A 19,142-nucleotide genomic window follows, 5' to 3' on the forward strand; every position below is an offset into this window, starting at 1 on the left:
AGAAAGAGTGTTAACATTATTCATCTTGCCGGAGTCTAGGGGAATTGATTGTAATTAAAATGCAGATGTGTTGGAAGTAGAGTTCCTTTAACATGCTGATCCTATACCTGGGGACTTGAATTATTTGTAGACTAGGAAAGTACAGATGCCCTCTGGAGTGAAGGGAATAGAGCATGACTCTCTGAATTGTTGACTTTGCTAGACAGGGGTTTGAAATTTGAAGAACTTAGTGAAATGGTGAATTCATAAAAATCTGAATAGTCCTTGGGATGAGCATATCTAGAGCAGAGGGGCTGAGACTGGGGTAAGCACTGACTTATGTAAAAGAATTAAGAGAGAAGATAAAAGAAAGGAAAGAAGGAAATCCATATACTTATGGAGATGATCATTTTATCTAAAAAAAAAACTTTATAAAATCCTTTCAGAAAAATGTGAGTCTATCATTGAACACGGTTCTGTTGCTAATGAGTGTGTCTATAGACATATGAGTGTAAAAACCCAGCAAAGGCATATATTTTTGAATCATGACTTATTTGAGGACTATATATAGACATGGGCTGCCATGCAATCATGGAGAATGAAGGGAAAGTTACCCTTGGGATCATCTAATTCAGTGCCTTTATTTATAGGCATGGAAACATTGCTAGAATTGTAGTTGCCAATGGGTCTCTGCATAGTTAGTTTGAATGTAGGCAAGGGTCATCAAAGGATCCTAGTTTAATAAATATTGAATGAATTGGTATGGCTTGAATGAAATGGTCATGTAATGAATGAATGAAATGGTCATGGCTTTATGGAGTCCTTCCTTTATGAATTCTACCAATTTTGGAGTGTTAAGAATAAATAGATTTATTTTTTTGTTTTTGTTCTCTGTTTTTAAAATTTTTTTGCTCTGATTTTATATATATATATATGTATATATATATATATATATATACTAACCTCAGTTTCCTCATTTGCATTACTGAAAAAATGAGTTTTATATTATATTCCTCTCAGATTTGTGAGCAAAGCTGCATGTTCTTAATAAAATATTATATAAAATGGATAATTACTGATCATAGAATATCAACAATATATATAATTTCATTCCAAAGTCTTTAGTTAATTGTTATATTCTAGATTTTGTGCTAGGTAAAAAGAAAAATGTAAACCAAAATGAAACAATTCCTGCCACAAATAACTTACATTATTAATACTATTACCATGCCTAAAAACTTAACAGAAATTCTTTTGGAAGAAACTAATGTCATCTCTTGTTAACATAATAATAAAAAAGAATGATACTATAAAAAAGAAACTGGATTTGTTGGTTATAACTGAATGTTGCTTAGCTCCAGATAAACTATTTGCAAAGGCAAAGATCCAAGAGTCGAAGCAAAAGATGTTCCATGGATCGACATCGATATAAACATAACCAACAGTATGTCAGCAAAAAAACATCAAACAAATGATTGGGTCATTCTGCCTTGTTGACAGCATGATAATGTAAAGGAAGGTTTAAAAAGCTGTACTTTAAAGCATCCAGACTAAAGTGATCCATCAAGATTATGAATGCCAAGAGAGACAGGTTGTGACAACTGAAGGAAAGAGAAAGCAGGATGTTTAAGTGAATTAATAAGGTCATATGGATATTTAGTGGCAGAGCCAGGACCAAAACACAGGGTGCTTTAGCATGAACCTACAAATAATTTAATAACTACTATAGTACTGATGCTCTTCCCTAATCTTCCAAAATTGACAACTTTTATTTCTTTGCTTCTTGACATTTTCCTCATCTCCTTGAAACTGGTATTTAAGCCGTGATTTTTTAAAACACCTTTTGCCCAGTACTTAAATCTTATAATATGTCTTTTCCCTAATTTAATGAGTTATGGAATTCAGACTTTTAATTTTCCAAGAATGTGAATTCATTTTATTGAATTGCATAGGAAAATAAAATGAACCATGAATGATCATATTTTATTTCATTCATATGTGCAAAATAGATATGAAAACTATTTAATGGAATAAAATGCATTTTGAGACCTGTATATGATGAGTATTGATTTTACAGAGATTATTAATATGGAAACAGTACTGCTATGAATTGATTCTTTTCAGTTGATATTTAGTAGTTATTTCTTCATTCTTAAGGATTCTTATGACAGAACAAACTATCAGAACATTTTAGAGCCTGGGACAAATTTGAGCATGCATTATGTATACTAAATCAAAAGTAAAAAAATTGAACTAGGATGCTTGTGATATATAATTAAAAATTCACTTTTAAAAACTAAAGACCATGACAAAAAAATTATAACCTTAAACTTAACTTTCTGTAAAAGAGAAAATAAAGGGACAAAATCTCAAGACAGATTGCAAAATTCTCCTATAGACGGTCCCTATCTTATAAAAAAGGTCATTTTCTAAAAACTCATTTTAGGCTGATTGTTTGGAATGCAGAACAAGTGAATTGTCATTGAACCAATGTGATAGATTGGGACTAAGTTCCTGGGACATACCATAAAAATCTATTTAATCCCTCTATTACATGAACACGAATCTCAGAGATGACAATGCTTTAAGGGGATGGGGGAAGGAGTAGATTGTGCTCTCAATCAATGTAGGAGAAACCTACATAAAGGAAATCACAGATAATAATAAATCATTTCTAGAGAATAACCATTTTCAAAGTATTTCCTGGGAACCCTTGGAAATTTCCAAGATCCACAAAGTCAAAACTGGTTTCATAATATTGCTAAGATATTTTAATTTCTAATATAGTAAATACTAATAGATATTATCTATTTTGTTTATTTGCATAAACAAAGGTTTTGAGAGGTTCTCAATAGTTTTTAAGAGTGTAAAAGAGTACTAAGATTAAAAAAGATTGTTATACTGTGTTAAAATTTGCAAAAAACCTCAAAGCAACTCTGTGCAAATATTATTTTTTATTTTAAATAAGTACTTGAGTCACAGAATGTTAAGGTTAGAAAGGACAATAAAATAGTCTTGCATTAGTGTTTCTGGGATGCTTCAAGATTTACAAAATATTTTAAGCATGACTAGAGGCAGTTAGAAGGCAGAGTAGCTGCAGTGCTAGATCTAGAGACAGGAAAATGTGAGTTCAAATCTTACTTCAGGCCTTTAGTAGGCAAGTGTTTTAATTTTCTGTTGCTTCAATTTCCATGGCTCTAAAATGTAGATGATAATAACATTTACCTTCCCCTGATTGTTGTGAGGTAAAAATGAGTAACTATTTGTAAAAGTGTTTAAAAGAGGAAGAAACTGAGGTTTTAAGAGGGTGATGACTCTCTCAAACTTCTAGAGGTACTTATAAGTGAAAAGATTAAAATTTAGGTCTTCTCACCTTATTTACTGCTTTTCCCATTTGTTCCCTTTTCAATTTCCAAGTATAGGATTGAATTAATTGTATTATTTCTCTTCAAATGAATCAACAAGCATTTATTCAGAACTATATTCCAAGGGTTAGATTCTGGAAATTCAAATACAAAGAATGAAATATTTCTTTCTTTCAAAAACCTCATATTCTTATTATACTAAGATTGAGAGCATTATTTCTATGACAAAATGTAGATAAAATCCTAACTTCGGACTCGAGAAATATATTGTTTTTTTTACCATTCTCCCTTAATCATGGATGTTTTAGCAGCAGCATTGGTTAAAATTTTTTGTCATGGCCTTCAGTTTTAAAAGTGAAGTTGTGGAGAAAATGGGAAAGTTGGACAGATGTTTGTAGCAGTAAGATTGCACCAGGGTGTTATAACAAAGGGATGCAAAGGTGGATTGATATAAACTGGAATTTGTAACCTGTGTACTTTCTATGACCCTTTCTACATTTAGATAAAAGGTGAGACCTTGAGAGGTTTTCATATTCCCATGTAATTTGAGTTGGGGGCCAAGGGAAGGTGCTGTCATAGGGAATAGAGGCATGTATCTACAATGAGAATACAACATTCATAATTTTTATATACGGGCCATGTATAAAGTAAGAACTATCAATATTATTTTAACCTTGTATTTCTTTCTAGATATAAACTAGCTTTTTGATTTCTACAGCATCTTCTCATAAAATAAGAAAATAGCTTCATTATTTATAATTATAAATTTTACTTTAGGAAATTTCGGTTTAAAGAAACCATGGAATTTTCCCTTTACTATGTCATACTGGCAGAACTTGTGTCACTTCAAGATGAGGAAACAACATATCACCTCCAATCTATTGTTCTTCAATGAGAACTTCATGAATAAAGGTATGTAAAAAGATGATAGATTTTAATATTTTAATTTAATTTTAATTCAATTTAATTTAATATTTTAATACTTTTAAAAAAACTCTATGAATAGAAAGAACCTTTTACTTTCCTCTGGAGCACTGAGGAGGGGAATTTTGGGATTTCTATGACATCAGGGAAGCAACTTTGCTCCTCTAGTTCTTAATTGTATGTAGTCTTCTTTTTAAAATTCATTGTAGGGTCAGCAAGGTGGATAGAGCATCGGTCCTGGAGTTGGGAGGACCTGAGTTCAAATCCAGCCTCAAACACTTAATAATTACCTAGCTGTGTGACCTTGTGAAAGTCGCTTAATCTCATTGTCTTGCAAAAACAAATACCTCCCCTAACCCCCCCCAAAAACCCCAAAACAAAACAAATAGAATTCATTATGGATCAAGAGGATTTGTTCAAGAAATCAAAATATCATAAGTAATGTCAAGTATTGCCTTATGTTGGACTTTATTCCTATAATCCATTTGTGTGTAACCAAAAATTCAATGATCCTAGAAAGATCACAATGACAGAAAGTATCTTAAAGATGACTTAATGTGATCATTTCATTTTACTTATGAGAAAGCTGAACCCCAGGGATAGGAAGTGACTTGTCCATTGTCACTCAGTTAATTGGTAACAGAATCAAGAGAAGAACAGAATTCTTCTGACATACAATTCAGTGTTCTTTCCATGGAACTTAGGATTTAGATAGATTTTAAATAGATTTAGATTTAGATAGAATAAATAAAGTGATTAATTATATAGAATCATAAATAGAGGTAGAAGATAGATCCTGGAATTGAGATTTCACTAGTTTAGAGAATTCCCTTATGAGAAAGCTCCCTTTATGTGAATTGTTGGCACCCTTCTATACGATATATGATCATGTTGCCTAGAGCAGTGGTGGCAGACTCAAAAGGAACAATAAAAATGGGTTCCACAAAAGTGTATGTCAGGATCCCCATATCAAAATGTGTTAAGCATGACTATGGGCAATTAGATGGCAGACTAGCTACTCTGCCCTTACTGGGCAGTGCTCTTACTGGACTCGAAAAAATGGGTAATAATACTAATAATCCTTCCCAGGATTGTTGTGAGGACTAAAAATATTTTGCAAATCTCAAACTGCTTATATAAACAGTTTTTCTGACTTAGAGAACCATATGTTATCATTATCTATGTTCTCATATTTTAATTTATTTTGTTTAATATTTACTAATTATATTTTAATCAGCTTTGAACTTCACTGTTGCTGGGCATCATAATTGACATCATTGACCTTGAGTACTGAGTAGTTTGATGACTTGCCCATGGTAACAGCTGTTGTGAATCAGGGGCAGAAATTGAACCCAGATCTTGCTAACTTCAAGGACAAGTCTCTACTACACCATGCCAACTCTCCATCAGACAATGAGAGTATTCAAAGAAATTTATGTCTTGAGAGAACCCACATTTTAAAATTTTAAATATTCTATTTTATGAATGCACATTAAATTTTAACTTTTTATTATTAAGCAAGGTCTTTTTGGTTAACCATTATTAAATCATATTTTTAGTATGCAAATAAAAGGACATTACCTACCTTGGGGATCTCATTCCATCAATGCAGGTTGAAAATGTTCGATTACTTAGTAGGTAAGTCCTAAGGAGTTTACAGAGATACATAAAGGTTAAACATATAGCTTGGAGCAAGTAACTAATAAATGTCACAGGAGATATATTCAACCAGGTCTTATAGGTTCCTAGAGTTGGACTATAAAAGAACCAGGGAGATCAATTAGTCAATCCCTCTTATTTTTATAGAGTAAAAAAGACTGAGGTCAAGAGAAGTTAAAGAGCTTACCTAAATTCCCACAAATAGTAAGTAGCATGGTCAGGACTTGAACCATATCCTTATCTCCTAATCATAGTCTCCTTTCCTTTCTACCATATTAACTCTAAGCCCTGTCCTCTATTCCTCTATTCAGTCTGCTGAATATATAGTGAGTGTGCACCTATTTTGGGACATTTCTTTAAAAGATGCCTCCAAATAAACTCAAGACCTGAACATCGAAGATATCATATGAAGATGGATTATATATGTCTTCCTAATCTATCAATGTAGATATCATATGAAGATGAAAAATCATTTGAAATAAATGTCTGTTAATTTTCCAAGTTCTTGCTGTGCCATGACATCATTTTGTTCATTTGCACAGGATCTCTGCCACCAAATAGGCAGAAAACAATTGAGGATGGAGTCCACACAGGAGTGACATTGGTATCAGTTACCAAGGAGTACCAGGGTGACAAAAAGGCTGCAGTGAAAGAACTTACCCTCACATTCTATAAAGGTCAAATCACTGCTCTGCTGGGACCCAATGGTGCTGGAAAGACCACAATTATGTATGTATACTTTAAAAATGGTATAGTGTTAGGTAATTTGATTCTTTTAAAAGTTGATTTATAAACCAAAAAAAGTTTTGATCTAATTTTTGCTTTTTCTTGGAATATATAATAGCAATAATCCACCCAATAGTGCTCCACTTAATGACCAAGTTTAATCTGTCTTCTTCCTTAAATACCCAATTTAGTTTTTAGACCCTTATGAGAATAGTTTGTTGTATTCTTGAGGTTTTGGAGGTGGGGGTGAGTTGCAGAGAGGGTAGAGTTTGGACCCTGAGAACTAATAAACATCTTTCTCTTCATCATGAAAAACAAATCCATTCTCATTTCCTGCAAATCGAACTTGTAAGAAATTGACCATGTTTTATTTAGTTCTTTCAAACTTCAATGGCTCATGTAATTTTTCCCTCCCACTAAGTTCAATTTTCCTTGAACCCAAATAAGAAAATGAAGCTTAGCCAGAAAATAAATTGACATGTATTTTGCTGAGATTTTTTTTCTTCTTGAAGCTTTGTTTGGTTCTTATGAAAGTTGTCTTCTTGTTATTGGTTTGGCCTTTGTTGTCAAAGAGGACCATGGAATCAGGAAGGTGAAGCCAGGACTTGCAAATGAATTGGATTTAAGTGAGGGAGGGCTGTATAAAGTCACCATCCTCACTTTCTTCTCTGATGTCATCTGAATCCAGTGACAAGATATAGATCAAGATAACTGGAGATGATGCTGTAGGAAGATTGTCTTAATCTGAGACCAAATATTTGAACATAAAAGCAAGATTTGGTGTTAGAAAAATATAACAAAGATGAAAATAGTTCTTGATGCATCAATGACTAGAAGTCAGATACAATATCTCTGAAGTGAATCATAGTGGGGGAAAATACAGGATTTTGTAATTTTGCTAAAATTTTAACACATCTCTTCATATTCTAGTGTGTCTCACTAAAATGGGAGATCAATCTCTATTAAACTGGAGTGTTTAATGGTCTCTCTATCTTCCTTAAATAACTTTTGTTTGGTTTTATATCTAAAGACTAGAAGAAATTTATACAACTTCAGCAGGCCATTGGAAATCATTTGTAAAAGAAGTCAAAAGAAATCACATAAAGTTCATGATAATTTTTAGGTACTAAGGTAGTATTTCCAGATAGAAAATGGAACTATTGGAAGTATTTGTTGGTATTGAGATTCTTTGGGAAAGTGACTATAAAGAGCAAGTATGGATTCAGAAAGCTATTACTGTGCTTTGTCTTTACAAATATACTTTATAATTAACAAAAATTAGTGATCTATTTCATAGAAATTATTTCATTAGGATTCTGAATTTTCTCTTCCTTTCAAACTTGATTGATTTTGTTATGGAAAGCATCTCAAAAGTCATTAGGTCAAAACTCTTCATCTTACAAATGAGGAAATTGAATCCCAGAAGTTATTTCGCAGTTACAATTTCTACCAGATTCTCTGACTTGTAGAGGGGAGGGTTTGCTCTCGGATTTTCATCTATATGTGTATTTCAGTTAGTCAACCAGCATTTATTAGAAACCTGCCTTGTACCAAAAAGTATGATAAATATTGGAAAATACAATGAAAAGGAAAAGACAGTTTCTGCTCTCAAGGAACTCACAGTTGAACAGGAGAGATAACATGAAAACAAAAAATGTATGAATAAGATAATTTAGAAATACTCCTTAGATGGATTATACTAGTATTAAAGAGATCTAGAAATGTATCTTATAAAATGTGACATTTTATCCAGGATTTTAAGGAAACCAAGGAAGCCAGGAAATGGAGGGAGAGATTAACCAGGCATGCGAGATGGTCAATGAAAATGTTTAGAATCTAGAGAGGGGCTGTCACATTTGAGAAATAGCAAGGAGACCAGAGCCATTGGATTTCAGAATACATGAATGAGGGATAAGGGAGAAGGAAGAAGTAAAAAACCTGCGAAGGATCAGGTTCTGAAAGGTTTTGAATGCCAAACAAATTTCTTATTTGATTCTGGAGCTGATAGGTAGCCACCAGAGTTTACTGAATGGAAGGTGTGGGGATGAGACATGATATGATTAGATACACACTTTAGGAAAATCAATTTGACGTGAGTCTGAGTGGGGAGAGACTTGAGGCAGGGAGACAAACCAAATAGTAATAGTCAGGGATGAGGTGATGAGGGTCTGAGCTAAAGTGCTAGAAGTGTCAGAGGAGAGAAGACAAAATATCAAAAATGTTATAAAGATGGTAAATTGACAGGATCAACAACAAATTTGGATATGGGGGGTGAGAGAGTGAGGAATTGAAGATGACATTTAGGTTGTGAGTTTGGGTGACTGGTAAAAAGTAGGCACTTAAAGTGTGTTCTTATTGATTGATTGGGTGAAGGACAATGTCTCTGGATCACAGAATTCATGGAGGGCAGTAAAGTGTAAAGAAGACTGGAAAGGTAGGACAAGGCCAAATTGTTAAGAACTTAAAGAGTCAGAGGATTTTATATTTGATCCAAGAATTAAAGCTGCTCCTTGAGGTCATTCAGCAAGAGAATACCATAGTCAGAACTGTTCTTTGTGATCATTTAAGAAACATATTTTAGGTAGGTTGATCACTTTGGTGGCTAAGAGAAAGATGGATTAGAGTCAGAGAATTCAACCAAAATGGGTGTTGTAATGGTCCTGACAGGAGGGGATGAGGACCTGAAACAGAGTGGTAGATCTGCGAATGGAGAAAAGGGGATTTGGGGTGCTAAAATCTGAAATTAGGCAGAATAGCTGCCAAGGATAATGGTGAAACTTTTATACTTCAATTTCATGTTTTTATCCCCATGAACACTTCCTCTGTGAATGAAGATTGCAACTTCTCTGAGTGATACGCAGTTTAACTGTTGGTTATGCCCCAAAATTTCATCATCCATCAGTGAACTTTTTTGACTGTGCCTCTTTGAACTTAGGAATGTCCACCAGTGGCAGACATACAGTTTGCACTCTTGGACATTTTTTGAAGTCTTTTGATTTTAGTAAGATTTGTCAGAGCTTTGAATTATCCAGAATGAACTCCATACTCTAAAGTAGTACCAGAGGATGATGTTAGAAAGGCATATATCTATAAAAAGGAAAAAGGATAAAACCATGGCTAGTGTGTCAATCATCAGTCAAAGTATGGCCACTGAAAAACCCTGGAAAAAATGGGAGGTTATGAAAAAGTTTTGTTTTAGATGACTAACCAAACAAACGTGTAGTAACTATGTCTTTGAACCTCCCTATAATATGACTACATCACTTAGTGAATTGTTGACTTGTTGCCATTGAGGATATTTCTTTTCTCTTCCAGATCTCTGCTGACAGGACTGTACCCTCCTAGTTCTGGTACCATCATTATTAATGGCAAGGACATGCAGACACAGCTTGCTGCCATAAGGATGGAGATGGGTGTATGTCCCCAGCATGATGTCTTATTTGACAACTTATCTGTTTGGGAACATTTATTGCTATTTGCTACAATAAAGGCACCACTATGGACAAAGAAGCAGCTGTATCAACAAGTCAATAAGTTAGTATTATTGCTCTGATTTCCTTTTTTCTTAGGACAACAAAAATACTAGAAAATGTTGATGGAAGTTTGGACTAGATTTCTGAAAGAGAATAAATTAAAGAATGAATTTGATTTAGTTAAAAGACTTAATACTTAATGTATACTGCATTAAGTAAGAACAAAAGCAGATTATAGACATAGCTGAGAAAAACATTTTACTCATGACACAATTTGTTATTAAACTGAATTATTTAGTTATAAAGAGTTAAGAGTGAGATCTATGTATGTGGGTTGAAATAAATCTATGATTTTAGTAAGAATTTGATACTTGAACTAGCCTTTGAATGATGGGGAAATGAACAAAAGAATGAATGTGTGAATAAAGTAAATGAAAAAAGTATTGTGCTAATTATGTGTAAAGTATTATGCTAAATTCTGGTGACATAAACACAAAAATGAAAGTATTTATCCTCAAGGAATTTTCATTATAATAGAGGGCAAATCTTGAAATGGTGAGCAAGAAAGGATGCTTTACCCCCCTGAAATGTCACAAGATTTTTGATTAGAACAATAGGGCAATTCAAGATTGATTTGATTATAATTTTTAAAATAAGAGGTAATTTGTAGAGGACATATATCTACCTCATGAAAGAAAATAACCAGGGCAATGATAGGGAAACCAGGTCCATGGGAAGTCAGACCTGACTGGTTTAAATCCTTCAAGTTATGGATCGATTTTTATGCTAGTGAAGAAACAGGGAGGGTAGGTCATAGGGGAAAAGAAGGCTGTTAATTTATACTATAAATGGAAGTATCCATCATGCCTAAAGGTGAATGTATACATGAACACACACACACATATACTCACATATATATACTTCATGTCTCCATGATTTTTATCTGCATAGACACTCTCTTTATCAGACAAAATTCAAAATCCTTAAGGCCAAGTTGGTGCAAAAGGGAGGAACTTGTCTATTGTGGGTGATTATCATTTTCACCATTTCAAAAATGTAAGTGTAGGAGCAAAGCCATTAACAATGGAGCCACAGGAATAGGCTTAGTTAGCTATTTGTAAAATTATTTTTTGTATTTCTGATTCTTATTTTTGTTTGGAAAAGCTCTTAAAATAACATTTGTCTACACTTAGATGACTGTTGTTGTAATACATACTGATCATGTTAACCCAAAGTTTTCTTTCTTCATAAAGGAATTGGATTTAAGCAGCAAGAACAGGGATTAGGGTCAGACAGAAGGAAGATATTTTGGCATCAAGGGCTATTTGGCAGAAGAGCAAACAGTTGAGGCATATCAGGAAATCTTTTCTGAAAGAATGACAAATATGAAAGTTTTTAACATGAACTTTCTGCTATGAAAGTTTAAGTATCCTTCTGTCTCAATTCTTGCACTAATTATAACCCTAACCCTAACCCTTGATGTATGTATATGTATTTTTAATAATTCAAAATTCATTCTGAGTTAATGAACTTTATAAATTGCATTCAGATTTCAGAATGATAAAACCAGATTAAGGTTTTAGAAATCATGAGATGAGGAAAAATTGTGTTTAAGAATTGCTCTATATTTATTTCAACAATGGCATCCCTTCAAATTTCTATTTTATCCTGTGGTTCTAGAATAGCAGGGCAGTTTTCATAGTTTTTTGAAATTATGTTTAGGTTCTTTTTTTGATCATAGCTTTCAAATAGTTCAATAATTTATAAATTATCTGCCCTGGATCTATTTTCTAGGACAGTTGTTCTAGTGAGTTATTTTACATTGTCTTCTAGTTTTTCATTCTTTTAGATTTGTTTTATTGTTTCTTATTTTCTCATAAAATCATTAGCTTCTCTTTGATCAAGTTTATATTTCAAGGTATTGTTTTCTTCAGTAAGCTTTTGTATCTCAGTTTTTATTTGATCAATTCTGATTTTTAAGGCATTCTCCTCACTGATTATTTTGTGCCTCTTTTTCCATTTGATTATTTTTTGTCTCCTTCAACAAGCTGCTCATTTAGTTTTTATGATTTTCCTGCCTCACTCTCATTTCTCTTTCCAATTTTTTCTCTATGTCCCTTGCTTGATTTTCAAAAGCCTTTTTTGAGTGCTTCTATGACCTGAGACCAATTCATATTTTTCTTAGAGGCTTTGGATGTGGTAGTGTTGACTTTGTTATCTTCTTCTGGGTATATTTTGATCTTCCTTCTCATCAAAGTAACTTTCTATGGTCAGGTTTTTTTTTTCTTCTTCTGTGGTTAGTTCATTTCTCCAGACTACAACTTGAATTTAACTCTTTGTTAAGGTGGGCCTTTACTTCCAAGGTGGAAGGCTCACTTTTGTGAGCTTTTGGGGTTTTTTGCTGCTATTTTCAGATACTTCTGGGACCAAGGGGTTATGCTTTAAGGAGAGATTATGACTACTCTCCTAGCCTACTTTGGTCTGTGGGAGGTTCCAAGCACTCCTTTCTGCCCTAGAACATGAGGAGGGTTCTGGCTCCCATGGGGCAGCAAACTCTGTTAAATTGCTGCTCCTCCTCTTAGTGAAACTGGGACCCAGATCTAAATATGAGCAAAACAACTGAGTCCTGTCTTAGTGATAGCAAAGAAACCCCTGTGATTTCTTTCAGACCCCATAACTCTGTGGGTCTAGAACTCTGAAAGCAGCTGCCACTGCTGCTGATTTGGTGGTTCCCAAGGACTAAGCTATGACATTCCTGAGGTGACAGAACATATAACCAGGACACAAGCAAATGTGACTAGAAATGTGAAAAACCAAACAAGCAAACTCAGATGATGATGGGTCTTCATGTAAGCTAATAAAAAGATCACTTGGTCATTTACTAAATTTGCATTTATGACTTCTTTATGAAGGGCACAATACTGTATGATGGTGATACAAATACTAAGAATGAGACAATACCAAGAAAGAAGCAGTAAGCAGTAGGATGTGGAAGTCAAAAGAGTAATTTTAAAGTTCATGAATCATGTCCAGATTTTATAGCCTACTTTATTCTTCCTTATTTAGATTGCATCAGGGATACTTTGTCCACTTCTTTGTAAACATTTTAGAAGGGACACTGGAAATCCTGATCCAGAGGAATATAACCAGGATAGTAAGGGAACTACAAATGGTGCAATTTGTGGATTGATTGGAAAAAGTAGTGATTTTTTTGAACCTGAGAACAAAACTTTAGGTATTTTCAAATATTTGAAGGGCTGCAATGTTAAGGAGGGCTTAGATTTATTGTATTTGGTCCCAGAGGATAGGACTAAGGCTAATATTTCACTATAGTAGAGATGTAGTTTTGAACTCACTGAGAAAAAGAAATGCCAGCAATTAAAACCGTCCAAAATTGGAACAAATAGTTTCAGATGTGTTAGAGACCTCCTTCTCATTGTGGTTTCTGTGACCACTTGTCAGAGATATTGTTAGGATTTTTGTTTTAAATAATAATCACTCATATATTACCCATTAGGGACAAGGCACTAAATGTTTACAAATATTATGTCACTTCGATCCTTATAATAACCTTTGTGATTATTATTATTCCCAAATTACAGAAGAAGAAACTGAAGTTGGGACTTGCCAAAGATCTCATAGCTAATAAATGTCTCAGGTCACATTTGAATTCGGGTCTTCCTGACTTCAGGCCACTTAGCCGCCTTTATTTTATTTTACTTCATTTTTTGTCAAGGCAATGGGGTTAAGTGACTTGCCCAAGGTCCCACTATTAGGTAATGATTAAGTGTCTGAGGTTGAATTTAAATTCAGGTCCTCCTGATTCCAGGATCAGGCCTGTGCTACCTAGCTACCCCTAGCTGCCTTTATTTTAGTTAAAGGTTGAATTAGAAAAACTTCTAAATTCCCATGATTAAATGATTATAAAGTTTGAATTGGGAGGGACTTTAGGGGTTAAGGAAAATTTAATATTGTGATTAACCAATTTTTTTCTGTGTGATCCATCCCTTTCTTCTTTTGACAAGACTCACTTCCGAAAAGCAGACAGTTTGAGTTAGGAGATTGCTCCCAGTCCCCAAGGCATCTACTTAACCAGAAATTGGTTGGGCTCCTTGTCCCCTTGTTTCTGTTTACCACATTAATGGAAGGCAGCTTCAGTTATGTTTTCCCTAGGGGATGACTCCCAAACTTGCTCCCTAAACAAAGTTTGGGGTGAACTGTTCTTCAATAGGGAATTAAAAACCGGGTAAAACCTGATTGAGGCGTCCTTTGTTTTTCTAGTCAAGATTGCAGGAGGCAATAGAGTTACTAGCATACCTTAAAATGTTAGAGAGGGATAATCAGACATATCTGAAGACCAGCCTACTTCCCCCAGGTGCTGATTAGTCCTGCCTGCCCTGATGCCCCATCAAGTTGAAGGAATTGGGAGGAGCTGAGAACTCTTAGCCCCATTTTCTTAAAATGTCCACTAATCAGGGAGGTATACTGTCAGGCCAATCAGAAGGAAGACACACCCAGATTTAAAAAGTGCCATCATTTAAAGGTAGTGGGCCATATGGAGGTAGACTATAAGACCCAGTTTACTATTAATAAATGATATCTTGTTTGGAGAGTTGACTCAATTTGCCCTTTGTTAAATTCTGCTCACAACAGTTTCATCTAAACCAAGATTTTTATTTTATAGATGATGAATTCAGACATCAGAGAGGGTAAATGACTTTCAGAGGTCACATAACTAATATGGCAGAAATGCATTTTAACTCATATATTCTGAATTCAAATCAGTGCTCTTTCCATTGAATCATATAGCATCTATTCTTATTTTACAAGCTAAAAACAGTATAAAGCACATAAGGTAGACCACTTTCATGATGAGAGTAAATTTTTTTCATGGTTGATCAATCTGGGGAAATTTAGTTGAAGTCCCCATGGGATTCTAAATATACTTAATGCTCCATAGAGTTCTGAACCACACAGTCTTGAAGACCATGATTTATATCCCATGTTTATGTCACCTGACTTCTTTGTTTTGGTTAAGATTGTTCTGCCTTCATTTTTGTGGAGAGAAGGAGCCTTCTTTCTGAAGTTTCATCCAGTGACTGGTACTTCATCAAAGTCTTAGGCAAAGTATCTCCTTTATGTTGTTAACAGTGTTTTTAAGATGTTTTGGGAGGCATTTGAAATAGTGACTTTTCTTTTAGGCACCCATGGAATATATGATTTGGAAGGTATATCAGTGTCCATCTAATCCAATTGCCAATTGGACAAGAATCCCCTCCACATACCCAACAAATGTTCATTCAGCCTTTATTTCAAGAACTTTAGTGAGGGAGAATCTAATAGTCTAGAGTCATCCTGAAACATTATGATCCATTTTAGTAAAAAATCTCTGCTATGCAACCAATAATGGATTTCCCCCCAAATAGTGGATATATAAGTTTATTTTCCTCTATATTATTTGTTACAGAGTATAATTAAGTGGAAAGAGGGCTGGATTTTGAAATGTATCCTGTCCACTTGAATGTTCCATTAAAATTTGAGCTATTTTTATATTATTCAACTGAGTAGGTCCATGGTCTTCCCAATGAACATGTGTATTCCTGCTAGATATTTATGAAATTACCACTGTGATTTTTTTTCACATGGGAAATTTCAGGAAAGAAATTCTTCCCATAGATGTTATTGGTCAATCTTTTCAATTGTGTTTGACACTTTGTGACTCCATGTGGAATTTCTTGGCAAAGATACTAGAGTGGTTTGCCATACACTACTAGTTAGAGAATTGAAAATTAAAACAACTCTAAGATTTCCCATCTCAACCATTAGATTGGCAAAGATGACATTAAAGGAAAGTGATAAATTTTCAAGGTGTTGTGGGAAAGAAGCTACATGGATGCTTATACTATGAATGCATACAAATGTAAAAAGCAATTTGGAATGAAAAAAGTTAACAAAAAAGAGATCAATAAATAGAAAGTGCACTATATTTTGTAGTGCCAACACCTTTAACTGAGGAATGAGAGAATAAATTGTGTATATGACTGTAATGAATACTATTGTGTTATAAGAAATGAGCAAATGAATGATTAAGATAAGACATGTATGAATTTGTATGAAATGATACCAAGTGAAATAAATGGTTGCAGAACAATTTATAACTATAGCATCAATATTGAAAAAAGAACAATTTTGAACACTTTTATAATTGATAATGAAATGAACAGAAGCAGAAAAATTAGACAATAATAAGACTGTCAAGAAAAAACAGATAACATCAGTAGAATGATTACTACAATGAGGATCTTAATTCAGAGAACTGATAATGTAATATTTTTTTACCTCTTGATAGAGAAGTGATAGATTAGAGTCTGAAATGACAAATATTTTTTATATAGTCATTAAAGAACTTTTGTATATAGTCATTGCTTGATCATGCATATTTGGTACAAGAAATTTTCTTTTCTTTTCAATAGTGTAGAACACAATAGAAAAAAATTAGATTTCTGATAATTTAAAAAAAACACTAAAAAACCTCCCCAAACTAAAAAATAAAAAAGTAAAATTAAAAAATCCCTTCAAAATTGAGAGGTGGGAAGGTTCTACAAATACTGAGTTTTGCATACAGTTTCAGATTTTTATTGTATTAGTTTTGCTTAATTGTTTTACTATGTTCCAAGAGACTGGGCATGCAGGGATAATATGGAAATGTTTGTAATGTAAAAATAAACCATAGTTTTTTAAATGAGAGAAACATTTGCTAGATTGAATATGTGGTTAAAATTCACAAGTCTTGAGGTCAGCTAGGTGGTGCAGTGGATCAAGCACTGGCCCTGGAGTCAGGAGTACCTGAGTTCAAATCCAGTCTCAGACACTTAATAATTACCTAGCTGTGTGGCCTTGGGCAAGCCACTTAACCCCATCTGCCTTGCAAAAACCTAAAAAGAGATTCACAAGTCTTCTCTTTTCTCCCAGTTCTACCTAATTACCTTAAATCTGTTGCTAGAGGTGAATTCAAGTAATCAAAAGAAAAGAAAAAGAGCATGAAGTATAGCAATATGTAGGTTAGCTTATATTTCAAATAAAAAAATTGTGAGAAAAAAATCAGAATGTGTAAAAGTATATGGTGCTGTCACCATTCACTCTAATAGTAGGTCCTCAGAGCTTTAGCCAATTAAGTTTCTATCAATGTCTGCCTAGCTTTGCTGCACAGTGAATTAGAATATGTGAAGATGTACTTTTCTGGTAGAACAAATTCTAATCTCAACTTTCTTTTAGAGAGCTCCATTTGACCATATTAAATGTTCCCCTTCAATATCCTGGAGCAGAATTTAGTTTTAGAACCTAGATAATAGATTAGCAAATTGGACTCACTGGAAGGCACTAATGGAATCAAAATTATGAGAGGCAATGAAATAGCATAATGGATTAGATGTACCTGTAATGAAAGTTAAAGCATTGCTTATGAAAAAATGGAGATGATAGGAATCACAAATACAGGACACGAACATTTCAGTATGTCAATGCAAAAAAAAATTAAATGCATCTCTACTCACAAGATCTGGGCAAAACTTCTTGAACTAGTGGAACTAGTGAATGGTCATATTATTGACACCAGCTCTCCATTCATTTTTCAGATATTTTTGACCATCTTCAATGTGTAAGGTAGCTTGCCACACAAACAAGAGTGGCATAGGATAAGAAGGCAGGGATGCATTTTTGTGAAACCTGTGAGATTGAAATGAGTATCCACTTCAGTGGATCATGGATCTATTGAAGCACAGTGATTATTATTTAATTTTAAAGAATGACATCTTGATGTTATAGGGTACTCAGTATTGTAAGCATGGAGTCTACACAGGTGGTAGTAAGCTAACTATTTACAGTCTACTGTCTTTAATTTGCTGTAAATTGTTGGACTGATGAGTAGTTGATCTATTCATGTTTATTAATAAAAAATACTTCTATAGAGAAATGAATATTCAAAATATTAAAAATATTCATTAACTACTTACAAGCAGAAATGAATTAAGAGATGATTAAGAATTAAGAGACAATTGATCACAATATAGGTAAAGCAAATACCCATTTAAAGGGCATCCTATACTGTTGCTGATTCAAAAACAATAATGTTTTTGGCTATTTATTTATTTATTCATTCTTTCATTTAAGAAAAATTAGAGGTTACTATGTGCTAGGTGCTCAGGATATAAAAAGATAACATTATACAGATTTGTAATGTATAATTATAGTTCAGAATGGAATTCAATGACAGATAAGGAAGTATATAACTATGCTATAGAATATGATCTGATAGTACAGAACAGTCATAGAGGGCTACAAGAGAAAAAGAAATTTTTACTTGTGACTGAAGAAGTCTACAAAGGATTCTTGGAGGATGTAGTATTTGAATTGGGTCTTAAAAGTTGGTGGGAATTCAAAAGGTGAAATGTTTAAGACACGGTGGACCCAAATAAAGCAAATATGTTGTAGGTATACAATGGAGAGTAATAAATAAAGAGTCATAATTTGAAAGAAGGACTGGGAGTTGGTAAGTTTGTAGATAACTGTGGATACCAGGTTAAAAAGTTTAAATTTTATTCTTTATTTGATGAGGAATACGGAATACTTTTGACAAGGGAATTAACATGATTAGATTTATACAGAAAGATGCATACTCTGATGAGTATAAATGAAGTCAATCACTAGTCAACCAGCATTTATAAAGTGTTTACTAGGTGCCAGACAGTGTTCAATTACAAATTAGGAAGAGATAAGAAGTTACCCAGGTTATCCTGAAGGAGGGAACTCACTCTACCAATGTAGGCCAGCAGTTCCTCTGAGATTTATTTTTTATTGATTATTGCCTAGAATACTTAATACTAGTCAACTGACTAGCCCAGGGTCACACAGTCATTATGTGTCAAAGGATCAAATTAAACTTCTTAGCTCAGAGAAAACCATATGAGAGGCAGAGGCAGCTAGGTGGGATCAGAAAAATCTGAGTTCAGATCTAGCT

At 33.7% G+C, this 19,142-nt stretch overlaps 1 protein-coding gene across 1 annotated transcript in view; it reads left to right on the top strand.

Moving 5' to 3' along the window:
• ABCA13 (ATP binding cassette subfamily A member 13) overlaps nt 1–19,142 on the top strand; it is a 493,610-nt gene that overhangs the window by 177,046 nt on the left and 297,422 nt on the right. Inside the window, exons 29-31 of the mRNA XM_074199032.1 lie at nt 4,122–4,256; nt 6,470–6,656; nt 9,969–10,187. Of these exons, the coding sequence (XP_074055133.1) occupies nt 4,122–4,256; nt 6,470–6,656; nt 9,969–10,187 (541 nt within the window). The remainder of the gene's footprint in view (nt 1–4,121; nt 4,257–6,469; nt 6,657–9,968; nt 10,188–19,142) is intronic.

The sequence above is a fragment of the Macrotis lagotis genome, chromosome 8, assembly GCF_037893015.1.
Source record: "Macrotis lagotis isolate mMagLag1 chromosome 8, bilby.v1.9.chrom.fasta, whole genome shotgun sequence".
Taxonomy (NCBI): domain Eukaryota; kingdom Metazoa; phylum Chordata; class Mammalia; order Peramelemorphia; family Peramelidae; genus Macrotis; species Macrotis lagotis.